Genomic DNA, 22,018 nt, shown 5'->3' with positions numbered 1-22,018 from the left:
TTGATTTTGGTGAATTTGTGTATATATATCTAGTTTTATTTGGGTGCACTAGTTTTATATCTGTTTAATTTCTGTTTCCTTTCTAAAGGGCTTTTAATATCTCTTTAGGTTCCTTTTTTTTTTTTTTTTTGTGGAGAAAAAGTTGTGAGAGGGGAAAATGGGGTTGCCTTTTACTCCCAAAGCTTAAATGAATAGTCATTGCCCGTAATGCCGTCTATGCTCGTAGCTTCCCACTGCTTTAGATGTGATGTATCCGGTGCTGTGAAGGTAATGATCCTCAACCACAGCAATATTCCCTAACAGGAGTATCTGTCATATTCATTGGGATTACCATGTTCATTGATTTGTGTCTGTAAATCTGCTGTTTCTACCCTTTAAATTTGATCTATAATTGGACCTCCTTAAATGGTTCAGATAAGGTAGTCTGTATTTTCTCAATGCAGCGATGCTGTCAGCTTCTCCTTTTTCATTATACATTCAGCAGACTTGATAAAATCAGCAGGACACCTCATTTGAAACTGTTTAATCGCTGCCTTTTTCCTTTGCTAAACCATTGAGGTGGTCAAGCGATGTACACAAATCATTTTAAATAGAAAATATGGTTTTCTCTGTGACCCAGCTAAATAGATAGTGTTATGCAAAACAAGTTAAAAAGTAATAAATGCCAAAAAAATCTTCTAATTGGAGTAAAAAATTGTGGGCAACTCTATCCTCTCTCCAAAAGTAGAGTATCCTAAAATATTGCCAGGACCCTGTAAAGACAAGATGATGGTTTTCTAAAGATTCTCTGGTTTCTGAACAAAGCAAGTTTAAATTTTCATAGTGCTGAGCTGCTTTTTATATCCATTCAAAGGGAGCCCATACTTATTTGTAATGCCTTTATATCCTACTTTTGTAGGGAGAAATTTGCTGTCTGTTAATATCTATGCAGCATAACCTTTCAACCATTTGCTATTGTGATAATAAATTTTTGTTTCTTTGTCTGTCATTTTGTCTACTCAGCTGTTACTCCTCAAAGTACGAACTAAAAATAATAGCTCCAAATAAATGCCACATAATAAAGTGTTTTACAGTTGTAGCTGGAATAACCTGGTGGCCGTAGCTCACAGTCCTATTACCTACCATTGCTGGTGCTGTAGTTTCTTCCCCGTGTGTCAAGGTGACTCTACCAGGGCCAGCTCATTAAAACAATCTATTCTTTCTAACTGGCTTGGTATTTAGTGCTATACCCAGCAGCCTGCCAAGGCACAGCTTTGGAGCACAAGAGTCACAGCACAGGATATATGAAATTATGTGGCATTCACTTTTTGAACAAATACAAATTATCCATAACCTCATTTTCATGCTTCAGGATTTTATTGTGAATAATTTACAGTTACTCCTGTCAATAGTAGAAGTAGGGCCAGTTGCAGGTTTACCTGAGATAGTGGTAAGTGTGACTCCAGGCTTTTGAGGAGCAGTGTTTACCTGGTTTTTGTGGCCCTATAGTATTAATATTTACACTGTACTTGAATGTGACATTGGGTGTGTTTTGCCATTTTTGCTGCCCCGAGGTGAACTTGAGATGGAGAAGCTGGGAGTTGGTAAATATGCTAAAAATGCATCTTTTTTCCTACAGGTTCTGGCTCCTTAGCAGCAATGGCCGTGTTTGAAGATAAATTTAGGCCAGATATGGAGGTATGTAAGTTCCTACAGTTTTATTCTCTTTCACATTATCTTTCTAGTTGTATGTTGGACATTTACAAATTGATTGCTGATTCCTCCAAAGTTTGAACAGCACTGCTGTTAGTTGGAATGCTCTTTGGCACAGGTACTGTGTTTGCTGAGAAGACTGGTTACTTGGGAAAGCTTCATTTTGGAGTGGCCTTGCTACGCCCTCCCTCAGGCTTGAGGAGCCTGCACTGTTCGGCTTTCTGCTCTGGCCTTTGGGCTGTCTGGGAATCTTCTTGGCTGTAAATGCTGCTGCAGTGTAGCATGTTTTCTTATGAGTTATCACAATATCTCAGAATGACAGGTTTTTTGTTTTTTCACTAAGAATAGAGAAACTATGTATGTCTTTGCATGTCACACAGACCTGGCCTGAAAATGCGGGCAGTTTGAAAAATCCCTATGGGTTGTTCTGCATTTGGCAGAAGATGGGGACAATACCATGTGTGTAGTGGCCTATTATCAGAGCATGATGTATCTGGTGTCTTACATATATTTATAAGAGATTCTTTTATTATATTTTCTTTGGTAGTGGGGAGGGTGGTATCTTCTGAATGACATTCCACCTGTGTCTGCTTTAATGATAGATGTACCTCGATTAAGCAACCCCCTAGACCCCAAAATCTCCAAGAACAAGCCCCAGGTCTTTCATTGTCGCTTTGGAAGGAGTATTCAGTATGCTTGGATACTTTATGGTACCATGTTATTCCTCCACTGTGCTTTATCCTCGCTGCTGAACCAGCTTGTAGGCACATTACGTCCTGAAGGCAGCCCTCATCATCTGCCCTTGTTTTTTTTGACAGATGTTAATTTTTTCATGGGTAGTATCAACTTGTTTTCAACAGTTATTAGGCTGTTTACGAGTGGTTTACCCTATTCCTTAATACGTAGGTTTCTGCTCTTCCTGCTTTTGCAGTAGTGTTTTGTGTAGATACCAGTGGCTGTTTCTGGGAATTACTTTTTGACAATGCTTTATGCCTAATCATCTTTGGAAAAGATTGCATGTTTAAAAATTTTTTTTCTTCTCTAGCTCATTGTCATCAGAGCATCAAGTGTCATTGGAGCTCTGAAGCTCTCTGATCTTCAGGTTTGGGCCGAGTGCCAGGAGAGCAGAGAACGTAGGGTCGTGGGTGCTGCTCAGCCAGGACAGGGGTCTCCTGCCAGGAGCCACTACACCCTTGGTATTTGAGGATAGCACACGAAGGGACTTGGTCACTGGTGGCTAGTTTGCTCCCCTTTCTTGAATTATCTGCAGGAATTAAAACGTGTGACTAAAGATAGAATTTAGCTAGGTGTTTTGTACTAGAAACAATAGTCTTGCTCCAATTAAGAGTAGTAAACAGGTCCAAGTATCACCTGTAAATGAGATTAGAATTCTGTTCTCATTTCTCAATGTGAACATTTATTCCCATATCAGCATTATTTTCTGTTTGGGGTTCTTAAGTACAGAGGAAAAATAAGATATACTAGGTCACTTAAAAAGAAAAATTAGAAACCATCTCCCAGTTTTCAGACTAAAGGAGAGGAATTCCTAAGGCTCCACAAATCCATTAGAACTAATGCAGGTATAGAGAGAAAGACTCTGATGATTTTCATTTAGAAAATCACCTCAGTAATGTTAGGCCCTCCTTTAAACCACATTAATCTTTTCAAATTTTCTTGAAAGCTGTGTCTGTTTCCAATTGATTGGGACTTCCATATGTTAAAGAAAAATGAGAATTGCATAAAAAGTTGAAAGCATGAGGTATATTAAAAGTGATTTTAACACTCTGCTAAAGTAATTTTATATTATTTATTTAGAGTTTGGATTTGAAATGATTCAAAGGCCATGAATTTAATATTGCTGATTTAGGGAAGCAAAGGGAAATGTGAATCATCCCTTCAATAAAATTTCTGATATTATCAGTTTGAAGAGTTGTGTTCCTTAGATGAATTTTATCTATAATTCAGACCACTTATTGTTTTGTATTAGCTGTGAGACCTTGAAACAGGTTGACTAAATTCCCATTTCAGATTGTTAATTAAATTTATAATTTCAGGTGAGTGGTTTTTATTCACTGAAGTTATTGACACTTGACACAGACTGACAATCAACAAAAGTCACTTTATTAAGGAGAAGGTAGTACTTGCTTCTCCAGTGAAGTGAGTTTAAAAGTAAATAGAAGGCAAAGGTAATACTTTTAAAAATCTAAAGGGATATTAATAGATACTAAAATTATTGTGAAGACCAAGCAGCTAACTGCTGGCCACCCTGCTTTCTTCTGGTGAAGATTAAGTGATGTGGTTTCAGTGGAAGGCCGAGACTGCTTAGGAAAGTTGAGAGAACCCTGTTTTAGTGACTTTGCTGTGAAAGAGAATTCGGCCAGGGTGTCATTTCTGGCTCTGCATTTGCATAGAACTCATGGAAACGTTTGGTTTCAAATTTCCAAACTTTTTATTTTTCTTCTTTCCAGGGAGGCTTTCTGTCTTTCTGTGGCAAGAAGCCCTCCATAACTTTTCTTTCTTGCCTATTTTGAGACTGAAGGGTTGGATGACTAAGTCTGCTTATTTCCCTTCAGTAGGGGAAAGGATTCTGGACGTGTCTCAGACAAACCCAGGAGAGCATTTCTGCCTCTCAGGTCTTGCATGGATTGCCAGGGCAGTAACTGCTGCTCACTTCATAGAGAATTGCATTGGGAGGGGAAGTTTCAGGCTATCATAATTACAAATTGTTTGCCAAACAGTGATTTTTAGGCCAGACTCATGAAACAAACTCTTGGCTTTATTGTTAAAACAAATAAATTAGGAAAAGCCCATAGTCTTTTTTTTTTTTTGAACTACAAACCTGTGCCTTGGACAGTGCTGGGCCTAGACTGTAGTATTTATGGAATGAAAGTCCCTGCCTCCTTAAAAACCTTTAATATTTTCTCATGGTCTTCGGCTGCATAGTCTGGTATGGTAGCCACCAACCACATGTAGCTATTGAGCACTTGAGTGTAGCTAGTCTGAATTGAGAGGTGCTGCAAGTAGAAAACACATCCCAGATTTCAGAGACTGGGCACAAAAAATTTAAAAACATATCTCATTAGTAATATGGTTACATGTTGAAACAATACTATTTTAAGTATATTGGGTTAAATAAAAATATTATTAAATTTTTTTCACCTATTTTTACTTTTTTATATGTGGCTACTAGAGAATTTAAAACTACATATGTGGTTCACATATTTCTATTGGACAGGGCTAGTCTTGAACTTGTCATTTGCACACTACATTTAAGGATTCTGCCATGTCTGGATGCCACCTCTACTGTTATTTTTCTTGAAAATTTTCTTTTACATCAGCTCACTGTTTTATGAATTGAGTTATCATTTACATAAAATAAAGTGCACAGATCTGAAGTGTATAGTGCGATAGATTTTGGCATTTGTAATTACCCACCGTCAATCAGATCAAGACAGAACATTTCCTTCACTGCAGAAGTTCTCCTTTCCCAGTCAGTTCCCTTTCCTCTCCTCCCTACAGCCACTCTAGTTCACCTATTTAATTTAAATTTATTTTTAAAATACAGTTTGTATCTATGAAATCCTGGGTTTGATGTGCTGGTTATTTTTCCCCCCAAGACGTGAAAATGAGTGCATACTATTAATATAAATAAAAAATGTATTCATGTATCACCATCATGTAAGCCCAGGGGTATGAATATTAAACTTTAGGAAACATAGGTCTGCATTCCTGTTCCACTTCAACCCTTCTCGCCTGCTTGCTGTTCTTTGAATACAGTGTGTACTTGCTTGCTGTCGAATCCCGCTCACTGCCGGTGCCTGCCAGCAATGCTCTCACCTGCCTCCGCATCTGTTTGTGTTCCTGTACTGCACTGTACACACCTGTCCCATTGTTTTATGGCTGTTTTCAGGGGCATCTCCGCTACTTGCCGAGAGAGGGGAGACCCTTGAGGGCAGGGACCATGAAATCATCTCTCTTCTTCAGCTCCTGATGTTCAGTACATGTTTGTAGAGTTGAGACAGGATAACCCGGAGCTAAAGCAAAATCTGAGTCATCAAAAACCACCTGGGAAATGGAGGGGACTTTCTCTTCTTCCCATCTGGAAAGTGCTGAACTTTTTTTTTTTTTTTGAGATAACAGAAGAAGATAACTAGTACATTTCTCAAATAATACACAGTATTGGGCCAGAGTCAACAAAGCAAACACCCCGTTGAGTACACGGCCGAAATGAAGATGGGCCAAAGGGCAGATGCTCATTGGGAAATTACAGGCCAAAAAGCAGAACAGTGAAACCTAGCTGGGATTCATAAGTGCCTAAGATGGGCTTCTGCCTTTTGAAGTAATCTGAACCAGTGATTTGCTTCAGGTAAAAGCTCTGACTCCAGGTTTCAGAGAAACTGCCGGCTAACTGTGTGAGTTTAAGGCCCATTAAAAATCTTTTAAAATTCTCATCCAGTTGTGGCCCTGACACTGCCTGTCCTAGTCTTGGGATGCTCATTTTCTTGTTTTTCTCCTTGCTGTTAGCCTGGAAGTTCTCTGAGGGCAGGAACTGTGCTTATTCGTTTCTATTTCCTCACACCTAAAATGGTGCGTAGTAGGTAGTCAGCCAGTATTTGTTGAATGAGTGGATAAAAAGGTGTCAGAAGCAACCTTTCTTAGTTGGTCCCAGATTTACCTTCCTTTGAAACAGTTTGATAACTTCACCTTTAGTGTTCATAGTACTCAGATTGATAAAAATGAAGGCATTAAAAAATTGTATTACTGCTGATAAATCTCATGCTTTGTTTTTATCAGCAAAGGTGCTTATTTGGACACGGTACCTATGTATTAGCAGAATAGTGGATTCTGAAATGTGTGAGTTGACCTAATGACAAGGGGTCGGTTGTATTAGAGGGTTTTGGGTGATGATGAATTGTGTGGAGCCATTCCCCTAGCATTTTTTTTTTTCCTGTTGTTAAGGCTGCCGTAAGAACTAAGCCCCAATCCTGGTTATTATCCACAGGCTAGCTGGACAGGAAATCAGTGATAAACACACTGTGGCCTTCTGAGTCCATTTTCCAGTTAAGTATGAGGAATTTGACCATTGTACCTGGACATATGGTGTTAGCTTCATGCGAGTATGTATCTTGAAAATTGCTGAAATAAAAACTTTTATTTTAGGGTGGGGAGGGTTAAGGAAATGAATCTGATAGCTTAGGTTAGTTTTCCTTCCATCCTGTTTCTTTGTAAGAAGGAATGTTTCCATTTGGCCCAGTGAGAAATTTAAACTCTTGAAGATTATAATTCATAAAAATGGGTAGAAGATTAATATTTAGTCTGTCAAGATCAGTACTGTCCCCTCTTTGCACTAATTGTCAGAAAGCGCGCGAGGGCTGCTGAAGGGTAGCGGTGTGCGGCAGGACCCTCACATCACAGGGAGATGATTCAAAGGCAAACTGTCCTGCACCCTCTGGTATCGACTTGCAAATTAGCATCTGGAATCTAATTAAACAAGCTTAATGAAAGTAGCAGCTGAATACTGCTGGAAAAGACAATCAGCTTTTTTCCCCTCTCTGATACATATTCTGTACTATTGAAGTTGGTCACCAAACACATCATGTGAGCACAGTTAAAAAAATTAGCATTTATTTGAAGAGTAGAAACTGTTTTTCATTCTGTTACGCATTTGGCATGCTTTGGCGTCCCATGAGAGCCATGCCACAGCAGATAGTGCACAATATTTATAAATCCATGACAGGCAATAATAGCAACTTGAAAAATTCTTTTGCTAGAATCTCAAGTTGAGAGCTGCCAAAAGCTGAGAGGATCAGATCTGCAGTGGCAGCTGCTGTGCCCTACAGTTAGAATTCTAGACTTTGAAGATGCTCAACTTAAAGAAATGAAGACTGCAGGCTTAGCCAATTTTTGCAGGTTTCTAGAGCTCTGGCTCTCTGCCTTTTGAAGATGAGTTGCTGAAGCTTCTACCACTGCCTGAGGCGTGCTAACACCAGCAGGATCTTTTTTTCCCCCAGTCTTAGTGTGTCTTCAGTTTTAAGTAGCACATGCTTAGTCAGTGCCAACTGTGATGGTCCTTTTTCTGGTCACAATACCGAGGGATGAGCTCTTCCCCTATACCCTTTAGAGAGAAGCTGCAAAGATAGATGGTGACGTATACAAGTGCCACTTCAGCCGTCTGATTTATGGAGTCATATTTCATCACTTGGCAAGTGCTGGCCTCTAGAGAAGCCCTTATTGCTAAAGATGTGAGCAGCTATCGCCCTAAAGGCTTGTGGTTACCTCACAAACGTGATGCCAAACACGTAGCTACGGAGGAAACAGAATTAATCTGTCATTGCAGGCAGCTATAGATCCACTTTAAATAATGAAAGAGTTGATACCAATATGGTGTTCTATAGCAAATCTTAGAAGTGACTGTAGTTTTTTGTTTGTTTAAGTCTAATAGTAGAAAGACACTGAAGTTTCAGATTTATTTGTGCCATGCAGATGGACAGTAGTGTAAGAGATCTGCATTATTTTGATTTAAAAAAAAGAATCTATTCAGTTTGGCACATAGACTGGTCCCAAGGGGAAGCATAGAGCATGAGTTCAATGTGGTCAGATGGAAAAGGGCACAGGAGCTTAGGAGCTAGAGGATTGGGCTGTGAGTGTGTTTCCAGTGTATGCACGGCACGACTGTGGGCAAGCCACGGCCCGGCGCTGTTCATCCAGAAGACGGGGATCCAGAGACCTGCCTGTGGGTTGCTGTCAGGATTAGGTGTGGTCTGTAAAGCACTTCATGTGATGGCTCACACAAAATTGGCTCTAAAATATGGCAGCTGCTTCTATTTTTTAGTAATTCAGTAGTAGGATACAAACATCACATAGCAACGATTAACATGATTATTTGTACTTGTGTCAGGCTTGATGATATAGATAGATATGATTCTTTTTTAAATTTTATATTTTATTTATTTTTGGCTGCGTTGGGTCTTCGTTGCTGCATGCGGGCTTTCTCTAGTTGCGGCGAGCAGGGGCTACTCTTCGTTGCGGTGTGCGGGCTTCTCACTGTGGTGGCTTCTGTTGCGGAGCACGGGCTCAAGGTGCGTGGGCTCAGTAGTTGTGGCTCGCGGGCTCTAGAGCGCAGGCTCAGTAGTTGTGGCGCACAGGCTTAGTTGCTCCGTGGCATGTGGGATCTTCCTGGACCAGGGCTCGAACCCATGTCCCCTGCATTGGCAGGAGGATTCTTAACCATTGCGCCACCAGGGAAGTCCTAGGTATGATTCTTCTTTCTTATATGAAAGCCTAAAATCGGAGACAGGCCTAGCTAGTGGTCATGACAGTAGAAGAAGCCTGTTTAACACATAGCACAGGCTATGGAAATATTTGCCTTTTTGCTATGGGGAGAAGGTATTGAAAACACAGCAGTCATAATAGCTGATGCTTTTTGAGTGCTTATGCTGTACCAAGCTCTTTTCTAACAGCTTTGTCTGCATCATCTTATTTACTTTTCAACAATCGTGTGGGGTCTGTACTTTGTTATCCCTGTTTTGTTGAGAAGAAAAATAGGGTGTAGGGAGGTCACATACCTTACCCGAGGTCACACAGCCGGGCAGTGATGGAATCATGGTTTGAACCCTGGTCAGTCTGGCCCTCCGATGTGATCGATCACCCTGCTCTTCTGCCTCTTTGCTAGGTCTGTAGTTCTTTGACAGCAGAGTGGGGAAGACATCTTATTCCAGGTGAGCAGAGGTGTGGGCTGCTTGGGCTATTCCTTTTCTCTGATGAGGTCTTGTGAAGATGGCACGAAGCCAGACGAATGTCAGAGGAGGTGTATAAACCTCTTTGGTGAGCTCAGTGACTGGAAGGAACCCAGGGATGGAAAGATGCAAAGTTAGAAATACAGAGATATTGGGAAATATAAGTAAGTCATTTGGCTACGGAAGGTTTTTTTTTCCTTCTCTTTGAATTCATCAGAATTTATTTTCATCTTTTAATTGTCCTCCCCCGCAAATATCCTGAGATTGTTTTTTCCCTCAGAGTTTTCAAATATTTACAGGGGAGCTGTTTTTCTCTATATAGCTAACGTTCAGATGGCATAGCCTTCTTCAAATTTAGTAATGAGACCAATAAGCCTTTAAATATTGGTGAATGGCATTTGTCCATTTGAGGCAAATCATGAATAACTTGAACCAAAAATAAATAAATAAGCAAGACTATCATATTTGAATAATGAGGTGTTCTTTTTACCCCAACTGCCAAAACTTTTTAATCTTCGTCAACAATTGTTCTGTCCTCCGTCTTATTTAGGTTGCATCTGTGCGACTCAGCTCAGGAGCCCTGACAAGCGGCATATAAATTCTGTATTCATTAGTGATCTTGATCCAAATGCCTCTGTCCCTGCCACGGGGGCTCAGGTGTGGAAGCTGCTGGCTAATCCCACCAGCTGACATTCAGAGGTTTAATGACTCCATAGGAAGGTGACCACTCGCTGGGAGGTTTGCTGGCGGAACCCACACAGCAGACAATGGAGATCAAGGAAGATGATCAGTGTTTAGCCGAGCACCTTCCTGTGTGACTTGAACCCTGCTAGCATCAAACAGAGTTTTAAGTAAATGCAAAATTAAAAACAAAACAAAACAAAACAAAAAACTTGCCCTCGATAGCTATCATAAACAATGATTTTCCTGTCTGTATTGATATTGATGGTGTTTAAGACTGTTTTTCTTGTAGCAGTTTAATAGGTGTCAGCTTGATAAGCTGAACTTGACTCACTTTTCCAGATTTTTAGATTTTAAGGTTATGTTTGTCTGGTACTACATTTGTTTAGGTATCTTTTATATCTGGGAAAAAATATATATACTTAAAGCCAAAATTAATCCTTATGAAATGTTCCTAAGAATCTATGCTAACATTTTTGTTTCTTGTGATCTCTAGCTTTAAAAAAATTACTATCAGAATGTGAATTCTTTGATTGATGGGTGACTTGTCACTAGATGTTTTGACTTTTTTTTAGGTCCTCTATTCTAAAAATGTTGGATGCCTTATTATTTTAATAACAGCTTCATTGAGATATAGTTTACATGCATACAGCTCACTTACTTTAAGTGTACAATTCTGTGGTTTTTAGTATATTCACAGAGCTGTGCGGCTATCACCATAATCCATTTTAGACCATTTTCATCCCCCTCAAAAGAAATGCCATATCCATTAGCAGTCGCTCCCCATTTCTCCTCAGCCCTCCCAGCCCGAGGTAACAGCTCATCTACTTTCTGTCTCTACAGATATGCATGTTCTGGACATTTCATACAATAGGAATCATACAATATGTCTGTTGTGACTGGCTTCTTTAACTTACAGTATTTTCATAATATTTCGTCCTTGTAGCATGTATTGATACTTCATTATTTTATGGTTGAGTAGTATTCCATTGTATGAATATATCACATTTTATTTACCCATTCATTAGTTAATGGACATTTGGATTGTTTTCACTTTTTGACCATTATGAATAGTGCTGCTGTGAACATTTGTGTACAGGTTTTTGTGTGGACATATATTGTCATTTCTCTTGGGTATATATATACCTAGGAGTAGAATTGCTGAGTCATGTGGTAACTCTCTGTGTTTAACTTTTTGAGGAACTGCCAGACCGGTTTACAAAGTGGCTGGGTCACTAGTAGTGTATAAAGATTTTAGTTTCTGCACACCCTTGCCAACATTTATCATTTGGCTTTTTGATTATAGCCATCCTGGTGGGTGTGAGTTGGTGTCTCATTGTCTTAACTGATGGATTCCTTATTGGTTAAGAACTAATGCAACTACAGAAATGTTTAAATGGAACTATTGAAACATTTGACACACTTCTTTATGCACTGGATTTGGGCAGTAATTGGGATGGTTGTGTATTTAACTATTGGAAGGTCCCTTTTAGAGGCTCTCCCTAAGGCTGTTTCTGTCATTTGCTTTTGGTCCTAATTCCTGCTTATTGGTTTTCCTTAAGACCTGAAACATTAGACATAGTAAAGTGTGTCTTTTTTGTTAGATCAAAAATGTATTAATTTTTCCCCAGTAATTTTCTCTCATTGTATTTAACGTTAAAAAAAAGTTTTTAGAGGTTTCAGAACCCAAAGATATAATCCCTGGGGCCCTGTATAGAATTATTCCTGGTAGTGATTTCCAGTGGAGTTAAAGACTTAATTTTAGAAATGAACAGATACTAAAGTTGGCCTTATGGTTCAGTGAGTGATTTGGAGAATTACCATTCAACCTTTAGAGTAGATGATAAGACACTGTTGATGGTTTAAAGCTTCTCACCAGCATCAGATGTTTTGAGTTGTCCCCTTTTGAAAGAGTGAGTTTGTTCTCCTGAATTTGAACCCACTGGTGGGCCAGCTTTGGAGAGGCAGAAAAGGACTTCTTGAGTTAAGGTTACTCCCTTGGATCTTCTTGCTCACATTTTCATCCTGTGGTGTTTTGTAAGGCAGATGGAAGTTCCCTCTGCTGTTTCACCTGATGATTCAAGAGCAGGACTTTGCTCCCTGCCATACAGAGTTTGGAATGTCACAGGTACGTAATTGCTTCTCTCCCTTTGGATTCCTTCATCTTCCTTGACTTAGAAATGGCCACTTGGGGCCAGGCCTCTGGAATTCAAGAATCAACAAATCTAAGGGAACTGACCCTCTGTAAAATTTGAAGTTCTCCATTTCGAATTCTTTGAAGAGTAATGAGAACACTGCAAATGGTATACTGCCATAGTTATTGACTTTGAAAACTCGTTGATTTTTCCACCAAAAATATTTCTGTGCAAAAATTTTTCCAGGTCTTCTACCCTGCTGTGTATACACTGAATTTCATTTTCTTATATAATCAGTAATATGTAATCATTCAGCAGGTGCTAATTGGGTACCAGCTGAATGCATACACTTGGTGCTGTAATTCAGAGATAGTATTGAAAGAGACCATTCTGTATGACGGCGGAAATTCCTTAAACGGCTATGGGCAAAGTAGCTTGAAAACAAGGGATTATTTTACTCGGTAGTAGATAGGTAATTATTTATGATGCATTTCTTTGGAGCAGGTGTTCCATTTGAAATGTTTTTGCTTTACATATTTACTATAACTGTGAAAGGTAGGGGAAAATATACTATATAGGAGAAATATTTCACAAAGTATGTTGCTTGCTGCACCTGTGGCAAGGATCCAGCAGACAGAATGTAACTTCTTTGTGACCAGAGACTCTTGAATCAGAGAGAGGTAAGAGCTGGGGATAATGCTGGATAGAAATAAATGTTTGGTGACTTTCAACTATACAGGTGGAATTAAAAGGAAGATGTTATCGCTAATATATTTGGCATCATGTTATCAAAGAGAAAAATAGACTTCTTTATCTCTTATCAAATTGAATTGCCTTTGCTAACTTGGGTCTCAGGGACATAATTTAAGGTACTAAAAAAATGCTTCCTTTATGTAGGTTGTCTTTTTTGTTACTCAATCCAAGCCAAGATTTGGAATGTCATAGCTCCTTGGGAAAATAAATAAAAGAAGCTCTTTTATTACTTACTGATTTCATTCCATTCTAGAAATCTTATTTTGTAAAAATTTTGAATCATAAAAACATTGAACGGTGGCTTTCAGGAGAAGATGGGAACCCACACCCTGCACCCTGGCTGCTTGAATTTCACTGTCAGAAGTGAGGCTCTGTGTCTCAAATCCAGGAGGTCATCTGTGGGTAGAGGCTTGCAAGCTCTTGAACAATGGATTTCTACTTTTCTTGTGTATAGGTTAGAGAAATATAAGAAATGAAATATAGGACTGAGTGTTACTGGATGGTAGCTTAGAATCTTATAAGTTTTGCCTTGGCAGGTAATTTGGCATAAATTGTTAATGTAAATCTGGGTTAGTGGTGAAGACGTTATTTTAGTAAAAAAGATAAACTGCTGATTAATTCAGCATAGAACTCAATTACAAATTGAAAGTGTCTCTGCGGGACTCCCGGACCCTAAAGACAGCAGATGTTGAATTGATACTCCAGCATATTTCACAGTGGTATGAAATATTAACATGGTTTATTATACTTGTGTGGTGTGCGGTATTAGAAAGGAGGAGGTAGTGGGCATGTGGGTGTACAAAGCAGCCACACATTATACATTCGCTAATGTACACTGAAGTGTGATTAAGGATTTTGGGGAAGTTTTGTCTTCTTATTTTTAAAAAATCAAATAGCTCTGTGGAAAAATTAAGTTTAAAATAACATTTGGGGCTAAATATTTAAATGTGGTACCTATGTATGTTTACATTGTACATGTAAATGAACATAAAAATGGTAAACTTACTGACACAGGATATTTAAATGTTAAATGAGACCACTGCCTACAAGAGTAGGGGAACTTGAGGGCTTGAACTGTATTTTAATGAGTTAATTGTAAGCTTTCATGGGCTGGAATGTTTTCATGGGCTGCTGTACTGTTTTTACCTTCTGATCTAAAACATATGGTAATTTTAAAATGCCCCGATAATTTTCACAGGCAGAGAAGTTTCATTTCTAGCCAAAAAAAAAAAAAAAAGCTTTTATAAGGTTTTCATATATCTGCATCAACTCAAGGGGAAAAGTCAGCAAATTTTATGTATCGGAAGACCTGAATAAATGGAACTGCCAATATTTGAAGGGATTGGCAATTCTTAAGAGGTATGAGAAAGTTGGCTTAGATGAGATGTTTCAAAGCCATTACTACTATTATGACAGTTATTTTTTTTGCATCTCAGCCTGTATCAAGTCTAGGTTTTGCTAACCAAAGTAAAAACAGTTCCAGAAATAGCCAAATGATTACAGTAAGAACAAATGTACCTTGGATACCTCTGCTGTTTTGAAGGCTTTTTTAAAAAGGTGCTTTCTCAAAGACTTCTGAGACACATAAAAGTTGGCAAAGGCAAAAGAACAGTGGGCAAAGAAACCAGCAGTGGTACCTACACCACCGGAAGAACATCTTCTTTATCCCCATTAGAGTCGCCACTAAGGCTTCTGTAAACTATTGAGAGATGGTGGTCATCCTGAGATGTGAAGGGCGGCCTTGAGATCCATTCACCTGAGTTCTGTTTATCTCCAGCCAGGTGCCAAGCTCTATGTCTGATTATGAGGCAGGGCCCTTTCTTAGTGACATTTACAGCCTAGTGGGGTGGTGGACAGGCCCACAAACAGTACTGAAAGTACGAGAATGGTGCATATAAGGGGGACGTAGTGGTCACGATCAGAGGAATTGGTGAAATCTGTCTGGGGAACTTCAAGGTGGCCTCAAAGAGTATGTGACTCCTCACTTGAAATTCTTTTTGTCTTGGGGTTTGAGGAAGGGGTGGGGTAGGGAGACTGAAGAGGAGCGGAAGCTGTTCCAGAAGAGGGGCATCACCACATACAAAGGTGTGAGGACTCGTCCTCTTAACTTTCTCTCAGTTGTGTAATCCTGGAAGTCTGGGCAGCTGAACATGTTTGGAAATAGGAAAACAAAACTCCAGACAGTGTCTAAAGTTGTCTGAGTGGTCATTTCCCGAGTCAGTGTGGGCTTTTAATTAGCATCCGCTCTTCAGTGTGGGATAAGGCCGCGCTTAGCTTCCCTGTCCCTGCGTGTGAATATTAGTTTAGAAAGCTGCCACGTTCCATTAGAGGTGGTTGTGTTTCGGCAGAGGGTGCAGGAGCTGTGTAGACTTTTCAAATGTCCTTTGAGATTTACGTTACAATGTAATTGGGAGATGCTGGTACTTAGTGTGTTGTGCATGGCAGAATGTGAGATCACCTGCTGTAATGAGACCCCAGCAGCATACCTCAGGAAGGTAGTTAAAGTTTTAACCTTAACAGATAATGTTACTTGCTGGTTTCTGTGAGGTAATTTATACCACTCCCCCCTAACCCTGAAATTGTGCAGAAACAAAAATTTTTAAAAATATGAAGTTGTGCTAAATAGATATTTTAAAATTCCACCTAGTAGTACAGATTTTTGAAAATATTTGCAATGAACATTGTATCTGTAGAACACAATCACACTCATAGTCGCTGTCACCCTCTCATAATGTTGGAATATGTTTTTTTCTAAAATCAGAACTGTGGTGATATTGGAATGCTGAAAAGACTTAAGGATTCATTAACTTTGATTCCTTGACAAATATATTAGTTTCTTGTAACTCAGGTAAATTGAATTGGGGTGGTAGAGGAATAAGAACAGGGCATGATGGAAAGTGTATGCATGGACTTTGAAGACGTTTAGGTTGAAGATTGATTTTTGCTTCTTCTGTAACACCTGTAGCCCCAGTTTGTAAAATATAAAACTCATTTGTAAAATGGGCTTAAAGTCAGTACCTGAAGGAATTGTTAGGAGGACCATATTTGTAAATTGCAGTCAGGCTTAACAAAAGTTTGCTCTCTTATCCTCTGACTACTTCTTGCCCCAAAATGTTAAAAGAAAATTAAAATGCCCTTTTCTTGGTCTGTTTCAGTTAAGATTTACAATCAACAAATGGCCTGATGGGAAAATTAAGTTAAATGGTATCTTTTTTATTGACATACAAGGTGGTTAAAAAACAATTTGACTCATTCTGTTTGCTGAGAGGTTTTATGCATGTATTTTAGGGAGATATAAACATTTGAATGTAGTACTGATACAGTGAATTTGATAGGCTTTTTGCTTTGGGATTTGATGAATGTACATTCTGTATTAGAAAAATTCATCAGGATGTTCTTAACAAGCCAGATGAATGATGGAATGATAGAGTAACATTATTTAAGCAATATGTTTGCAACTTTGAAGAATTTTAGAGGTACTTTAAAAAGATAAACCCATGAGTGATTAACCAGTTACATCTAAGGACTAGACAAGTATCATTACTGTTTTTGGATGCTAATTGTTTGGAGGTTCTGCTGTCTTGAGTGAAAAATCCATGGGCTCTGGAGTTAGACAAAACTATGTTCAATCTCAGGCCTTGTAGCTGTTGGCCATATGCCTTTGGGTTAGTCATTTTCCCTCTCTGAGCCTTGGTTTCCTGGATTTGTAAAATGGGCGTAAGGGGTAGTACCTACCTTAAAGGGTTATTTGGAAGAGTAAGTGGAAGAATGTACTTGGCACAGTGCCTGCAAACAGTAAATGTAAGTTCTGTTTTCTCCTCCTTTTAGAATAGAATTTCTAGTGAAGTATAATAAGTGAAAATGTGCTACTTAGTACACTTCTTATTGACATGGCAGTGAAGTTTATGGAAGATGCGCATGTGAATAGTTTTATGGCATCATTTTGAATTTCATTTGCAGTATAATTGCTTGTTTCATAATTGATTTGCTTTGAACTAGAGGTCGAAAAAACAAAGTACTGAGTTATTATTGGTTGCCCACTGCATTGGTAGTTCTGAAAGGGTTAAGCTTTTTTTTTTTTTTTTTTTTTTTTATTTATTTTTGGCTGCGTTGGGTCTCCGTTGCTGCGCGTGGACTTTTCTCTAGTTGCTGTTGTCTTCGTTGTGGTGCTCGGGCTTCCCATTGCGGTGGCCTCTCTTGTAGTGGAGCATGGGCTCTAGGCACGTGGGCTTCAGTAGTTGTGGCACACGGCCTTAGTTGCTCCACGGCATGTGGGATCTTCCCGGACCAGGGCTCGAACCCGTGTCCCCTGCATTGGCAGGCGGATTCTTAACCACTGCGCCACCAGGGAAGCCCAAGGGTTAAGCTTTTGATAACCGTTTGTGTAAGTTAGAAAGAGGGTAGAATCCAGTCAGTTTAGCATTCATCATGGGTTTCCTGCATACCAGCCACTGTGCTAGCAGTTTCTCCTGTGCAAAGAGTCTTAATCCTCATAACTGCCCTGGTGCTAGATGGTTTTAGGCCTTTTTTGCAGATGAGGAAATTGGGACTTAAAAATGTTGAGTGGCTTTACCACCCGGGTAACATAGCTGTAAGTAACAAGACTAGATTCATACCTGGATCTCCTGGATCTTAATTCTCTTGCCTCTGCCTCTTCCCTCCTCCTCCCCAGCCCCCATCACCATGATCAATATGGCAGATATATCCATCGACTCCACAAGTTTCCTTATGCCCTTTTGGAAGGCTCCCTCTTCCCCCCAAGAACCTTAAGTAACAGTGTATCCGAAGGCCATGTGTGCCTGGGGTCCCAGGAAAAGGTGGTTGGCAGAGGCCTCATGGAACAGTATCTGAGTTGGTAGCACCTCATGATCGGGCTCTCCTACCCAATCCTGTCTCTGCTTGTCTGCTTTACTTATGCCTGTCTGCTTCTGCTTCCTCAGAACTGTACCTTGCACATGGCCAAACCCTCGTGACCATGAATCTCCCTTAGAGCTTCCTTCTTTACAGTCTTTTGGCTCTTGCCCCCGTAGGTAACTACTCCCTTATACTCTTTCTACCACACTCCAGAGGCCAGACAGGAGTATTTTGAGAGCCCTGCCACCAGTGAAGTGGCATTTACAGGTTGGTTCCAGCCCAGGTCATTTTTTCCAGAACAACCTCAGTATACTTTCATTGGCTCTGCCTTTATCTTGTGCCTTTTTGGCGACACTCTTTAGAGTTCCTGCTGCAGAATATATAATTAAGTTAATCATTGTCTCCCATCAACCCACCAGAAAAACAGCTGCCAAGAAGTTACAAAAGGCCTTTCTGTGAAGGCTGAGTTTGTTTAGAGTTTGGTCAGTGTCCGTGACTGATGCTGAAAGTCCAGGTGGCACTCTCTGCTTCTCCCTCTCCTGCACTCCCACCTGCCTGCTGCTTCCTCCTCTCCCACGTTCACCTCCCAGTCCTGCTGTTGGTCCTCCCCCGCCAGCCCAGGCCCACCATCACCACTGGCACTCGCTGGGAATACTATCATCTCCTGCTTTCCTGTCGCCTGCCTTTGGCCTCTCCTCCCCCACTGCTTCCAGGCTGCAGTTTCAAAAAGCACACATCTAACTACATCATTTGCCAGCTTAAAATTTTCCACGTCTTCCCACTAGTGTGAAGGGTCAGCTCTCTGTATGGTCTGTGAGGCTCTCTGGGATTCAACCATGCTGAACTAGCCTACATGACCACACCCTTTCTCCTTCCCATTTTCATAGCTTTATTCCTGCCATCACTTCTGCGCCTTGGCTTGGCTGCCATTTACTTGAGTGTCAAGACACAGCCCAGTCTTTATCACCCGAGCCCCATGAGACCTCTGTACACTCGTAGTTCCATTGTCAGCCTTGCCTCTTAAGGACTCTTACCATATTGTACTTGTTTCCCTCTGGACTCTGCACTCTTTGTGGGCAGGATCTGCATCTGTTCAGGCCTTATTGCCAGTGTGTGGCATAGTGTCCATGGAGTGTATTAGTATCAGAGCAGAGCATTAGTAAATGTTTGCTGAACTAAGCTGACCTGTACATTTGTTTCAGGGGTTTTGCATCATTTGAAATTTGCCTCATTTTTAGCCATCTTTAAATGTCCTAGAACAAGGGTGCTCTGTACTTCCTTGGATCTCCTTCCAGTCCTTCCTGATCCCTGTGGGGCTGTAGAAGCAGGATCATACAGTGTAACAGCCCCTGTAGCCTTCCCACGCACCCTACACTCGGCACAGGTTTCCTACCCTACAGGCTTTGGAGGTAGATAGGCTCGATGTGAACGTGGCTCTTTTTTACCTTTGCTGTGACCAATTTACTTCATTTCTCCCCCCCGCCTCTTTTCAGGCGATAGCCCTTGCAACATCTCCAGGAGTTTATCGGCAGAGTTATCACTGACCGCATTGTTTTATGGAGAGAGAGAAATATTATTAAGATCTTATTACTACCTGGGGTGGCTTGGTTTTCATTCGGAGGATTGTTGAACATATTTCTCACTCTTTCTTTAAACCCAGTCTTTCTTGTTTTTTGTTTTTTTCTCTGATTATATTTGATTCAGTGCAGCCTTGGAAATATATATTTGTATACACATATGCTGTGAATGCTGATTTCTTCTCCTTGTGGAAAGCAATATGTTCCCATCTCTCTTGGTCCTTTTCCCTCTGGAAGCCTAGGTGTTTTTCCTTCCGTTCGCTGTCTCAGAATCCAGCAAAACCTCTTGCCCACCACCTTTTTTCCTGTGGTGGGATAGGAAGACATAGGCTTTGGTGGTGCCAGGCACTAACTTGGCACAGATCCCTGAGTCCCACTTACACACAGCCGTGTGCCTTGATTGTACCAGCCAACCATTCTTGCCCCTCAGTTTCCTCTGTGGTACAGGTGGAGATAATGAGGATCAAATAAGTACCATAAGTGTTTGGCTCAGACCCAGGGATGTGGTGGGTGTCCATGTTAGTTCTCTCACACCCTTACCTCTTTCCTTCTACTCTTGAACTTGCTGCCAATTCTCTTTGTAAAGTCTGTGTGTCAGGGGCATTCCCTTCCCTTTATTCCTCCCAACAGCCCTTGGACAGAGGCATTATCCCCATTCTGATGGCCCCCTATGGCTCAGAGAGAGTTAAGCACTGTGTTCATTAGTGACCCAGTTCTTCCAGGCTTCTCTTGTTCTGGGATGGCCTTTTCTGGCCCCTTGTGGTTGTGCAGCCTTTCACATCTCTCCTAGCCCGGGTTGTGCTCAGGCTTTTGCATCATTCAGTGATCTGGGACAGGCCAAGTTGGCAGGGACTTGGTTGGCAGTTCCTTGAATATGAATTCCCTTTCCTGTCCCGGCTCAAAACCTCTTAAATCACTCCTGCACCCTCAGCCGGCTTGTCCTTCATTATTTGCGTCATCCAGATCTTGGATGCCACAAAAGCTTCTGAGGGAAGAAATGGCGGCACCATCTAGACCTTAAAGACACAGTCACTAACTCACTCCCCACTCTGGACACACTTAGCGCCAGCTGCAGCTCAGTTACACCTGACAATTCAGGTGTTTACACAGGCAGACCGTGTTAACCCAAACAGCTCAAGCCAAAAACAAAACTCAGACACCTTTGTTTTTGTCACACGGTCAACTCTGAAAAAAAAAAATTAACTTTTTCCACTGTAAAATATGTGGCTATACAGGGGATACATCAGGTCTGTTGCATGGTACAGGAAGCACACTGCTTTTGGGGAGACTGTTTTTAAACACTTTTTTGAGCTGTTTAAATTTTATTCAACCATCAGCCATGAATGACTCCTTCAGGCCACATCAGTGACATAGTCAGAACCTCAGCTTGTCAACAGGCCACTGCAGAACATTGTGTTTAAACCTCTTCCTTTCGTGTGTGTAACTGTCTTTGAATGCTCTTGCTCCCTGGTCCCCAGTTGGGACTGGTGCAGTTAGGGAATTAGCCCATTTTGGTATTGATCTGTTTCATAATTAATTTCATGCTTTAGTTTGGCAAAGCCGTGAATGCATTTGAAGTTGATGTTTCATTTTTTTCATTTGTCGACATTCATGCCAAGCACTGTGCTAGCTGCCTGGGATGGAAATGGCATGATTTTGGTCCTCTTTTTAGAGTCCAGACTCTTGTCACACACAGACTTTAATCTGTTCTGCTGCAGATCATCAGAGCAATAGCTTTTTTTTGCTGTTTCAAATCAAAGTGACAAAAGATTATGCAGATTTTTTCCAAGACGAATTTGGACTGCTTCAGTTCTTATTGAGTAAGATCGTTAGTTTTTAGTAAAGGAGCAAACTGTTGTGAACTAAATGGTCCTTGTAGATTTAACTGCAAATAGGAAAATTGGTGAAAATTGTGGGAGAGTTCAGCTATGATGCCATCCACATCCTTATTCCCCTCGAGCAAAGGTAGGAGAGCCACTGTCCCCTGACTCTTGCCTTGACGGTGGGACAGAAAGCAAAGGGGTGCCTCTGAAATGCCCTGAAAAACAGTAGAGCCAGGGGAGCTCCCTTCTTTATGAAGAAGGCTGAATATTTCTTTCTTTTTCAACCGCCTTAATGTTAGCACCTCAGCCACATAAATGGAATGTATTTTCCAGCAAATAACCAATTTTATTTTAACTTCTTTAAGAAATTTTAGTTACAAATCTATTGTTTCAGATGACTTGCCATATATGTGTATTTTCAGATTCCAAAGCTGTATTTAAAATGGTATGTTAGGTTTTTAGTCAAATGCATATTTAATATTTCGCCTGCCCCCAATGTAAGTAAAGCACTGTTCAGAAAGCAGAACTGAACAGTAGAATGTCGAGGGTTTATTTAAAGAGTGTTAATTTGATGCTGAACTGTCCAGGGTGCCCATTGGCTGGAGCACCTACATTTTACTCTGGTGACATTCCCAATCTAAAAATCACTTAAGTGAGAAGAGAAATTTGATTGTAGCTGTAGACAAGAATAATGTGGAAAAGTTTCTTTGCAGCACTATTTTGGACCTGCACCATAGCGGATGCTGAGGTAATCTGTCAGTTTGTGA

At 40.5% G+C, this 22,018-nt stretch overlaps 1 protein-coding gene across 1 annotated transcript in view; it reads left to right on the top strand.

Annotated features, from left to right (window-relative positions):
- The window catches only part of PSMB7 (proteasome 20S subunit beta 7), a 56,464-nt gene that overhangs the window by 26,499 nt on the left and 7,947 nt on the right, over positions 1 to 22,018 (top strand). The window contains exon 6 of the mRNA XM_036854547.1: positions 1,619 to 1,677. Coding sequence (XP_036710442.1) covers positions 1,619 to 1,677 — 59 coding nt within the window. The remainder of the gene's footprint in view (positions 1 to 1,618; positions 1,678 to 22,018) is intronic.

This window comes from Balaenoptera musculus, chromosome 6, assembly GCF_009873245.2.
Source record: "Balaenoptera musculus isolate JJ_BM4_2016_0621 chromosome 6, mBalMus1.pri.v3, whole genome shotgun sequence".
Taxonomy (NCBI): Eukaryota; Metazoa; Chordata; class Mammalia; order Artiodactyla; family Balaenopteridae; genus Balaenoptera; species Balaenoptera musculus.
The sequence above is the reverse complement of the archived record's forward strand: the minus strand, read 5'-3'. Positions and strand labels throughout refer to the sequence as shown.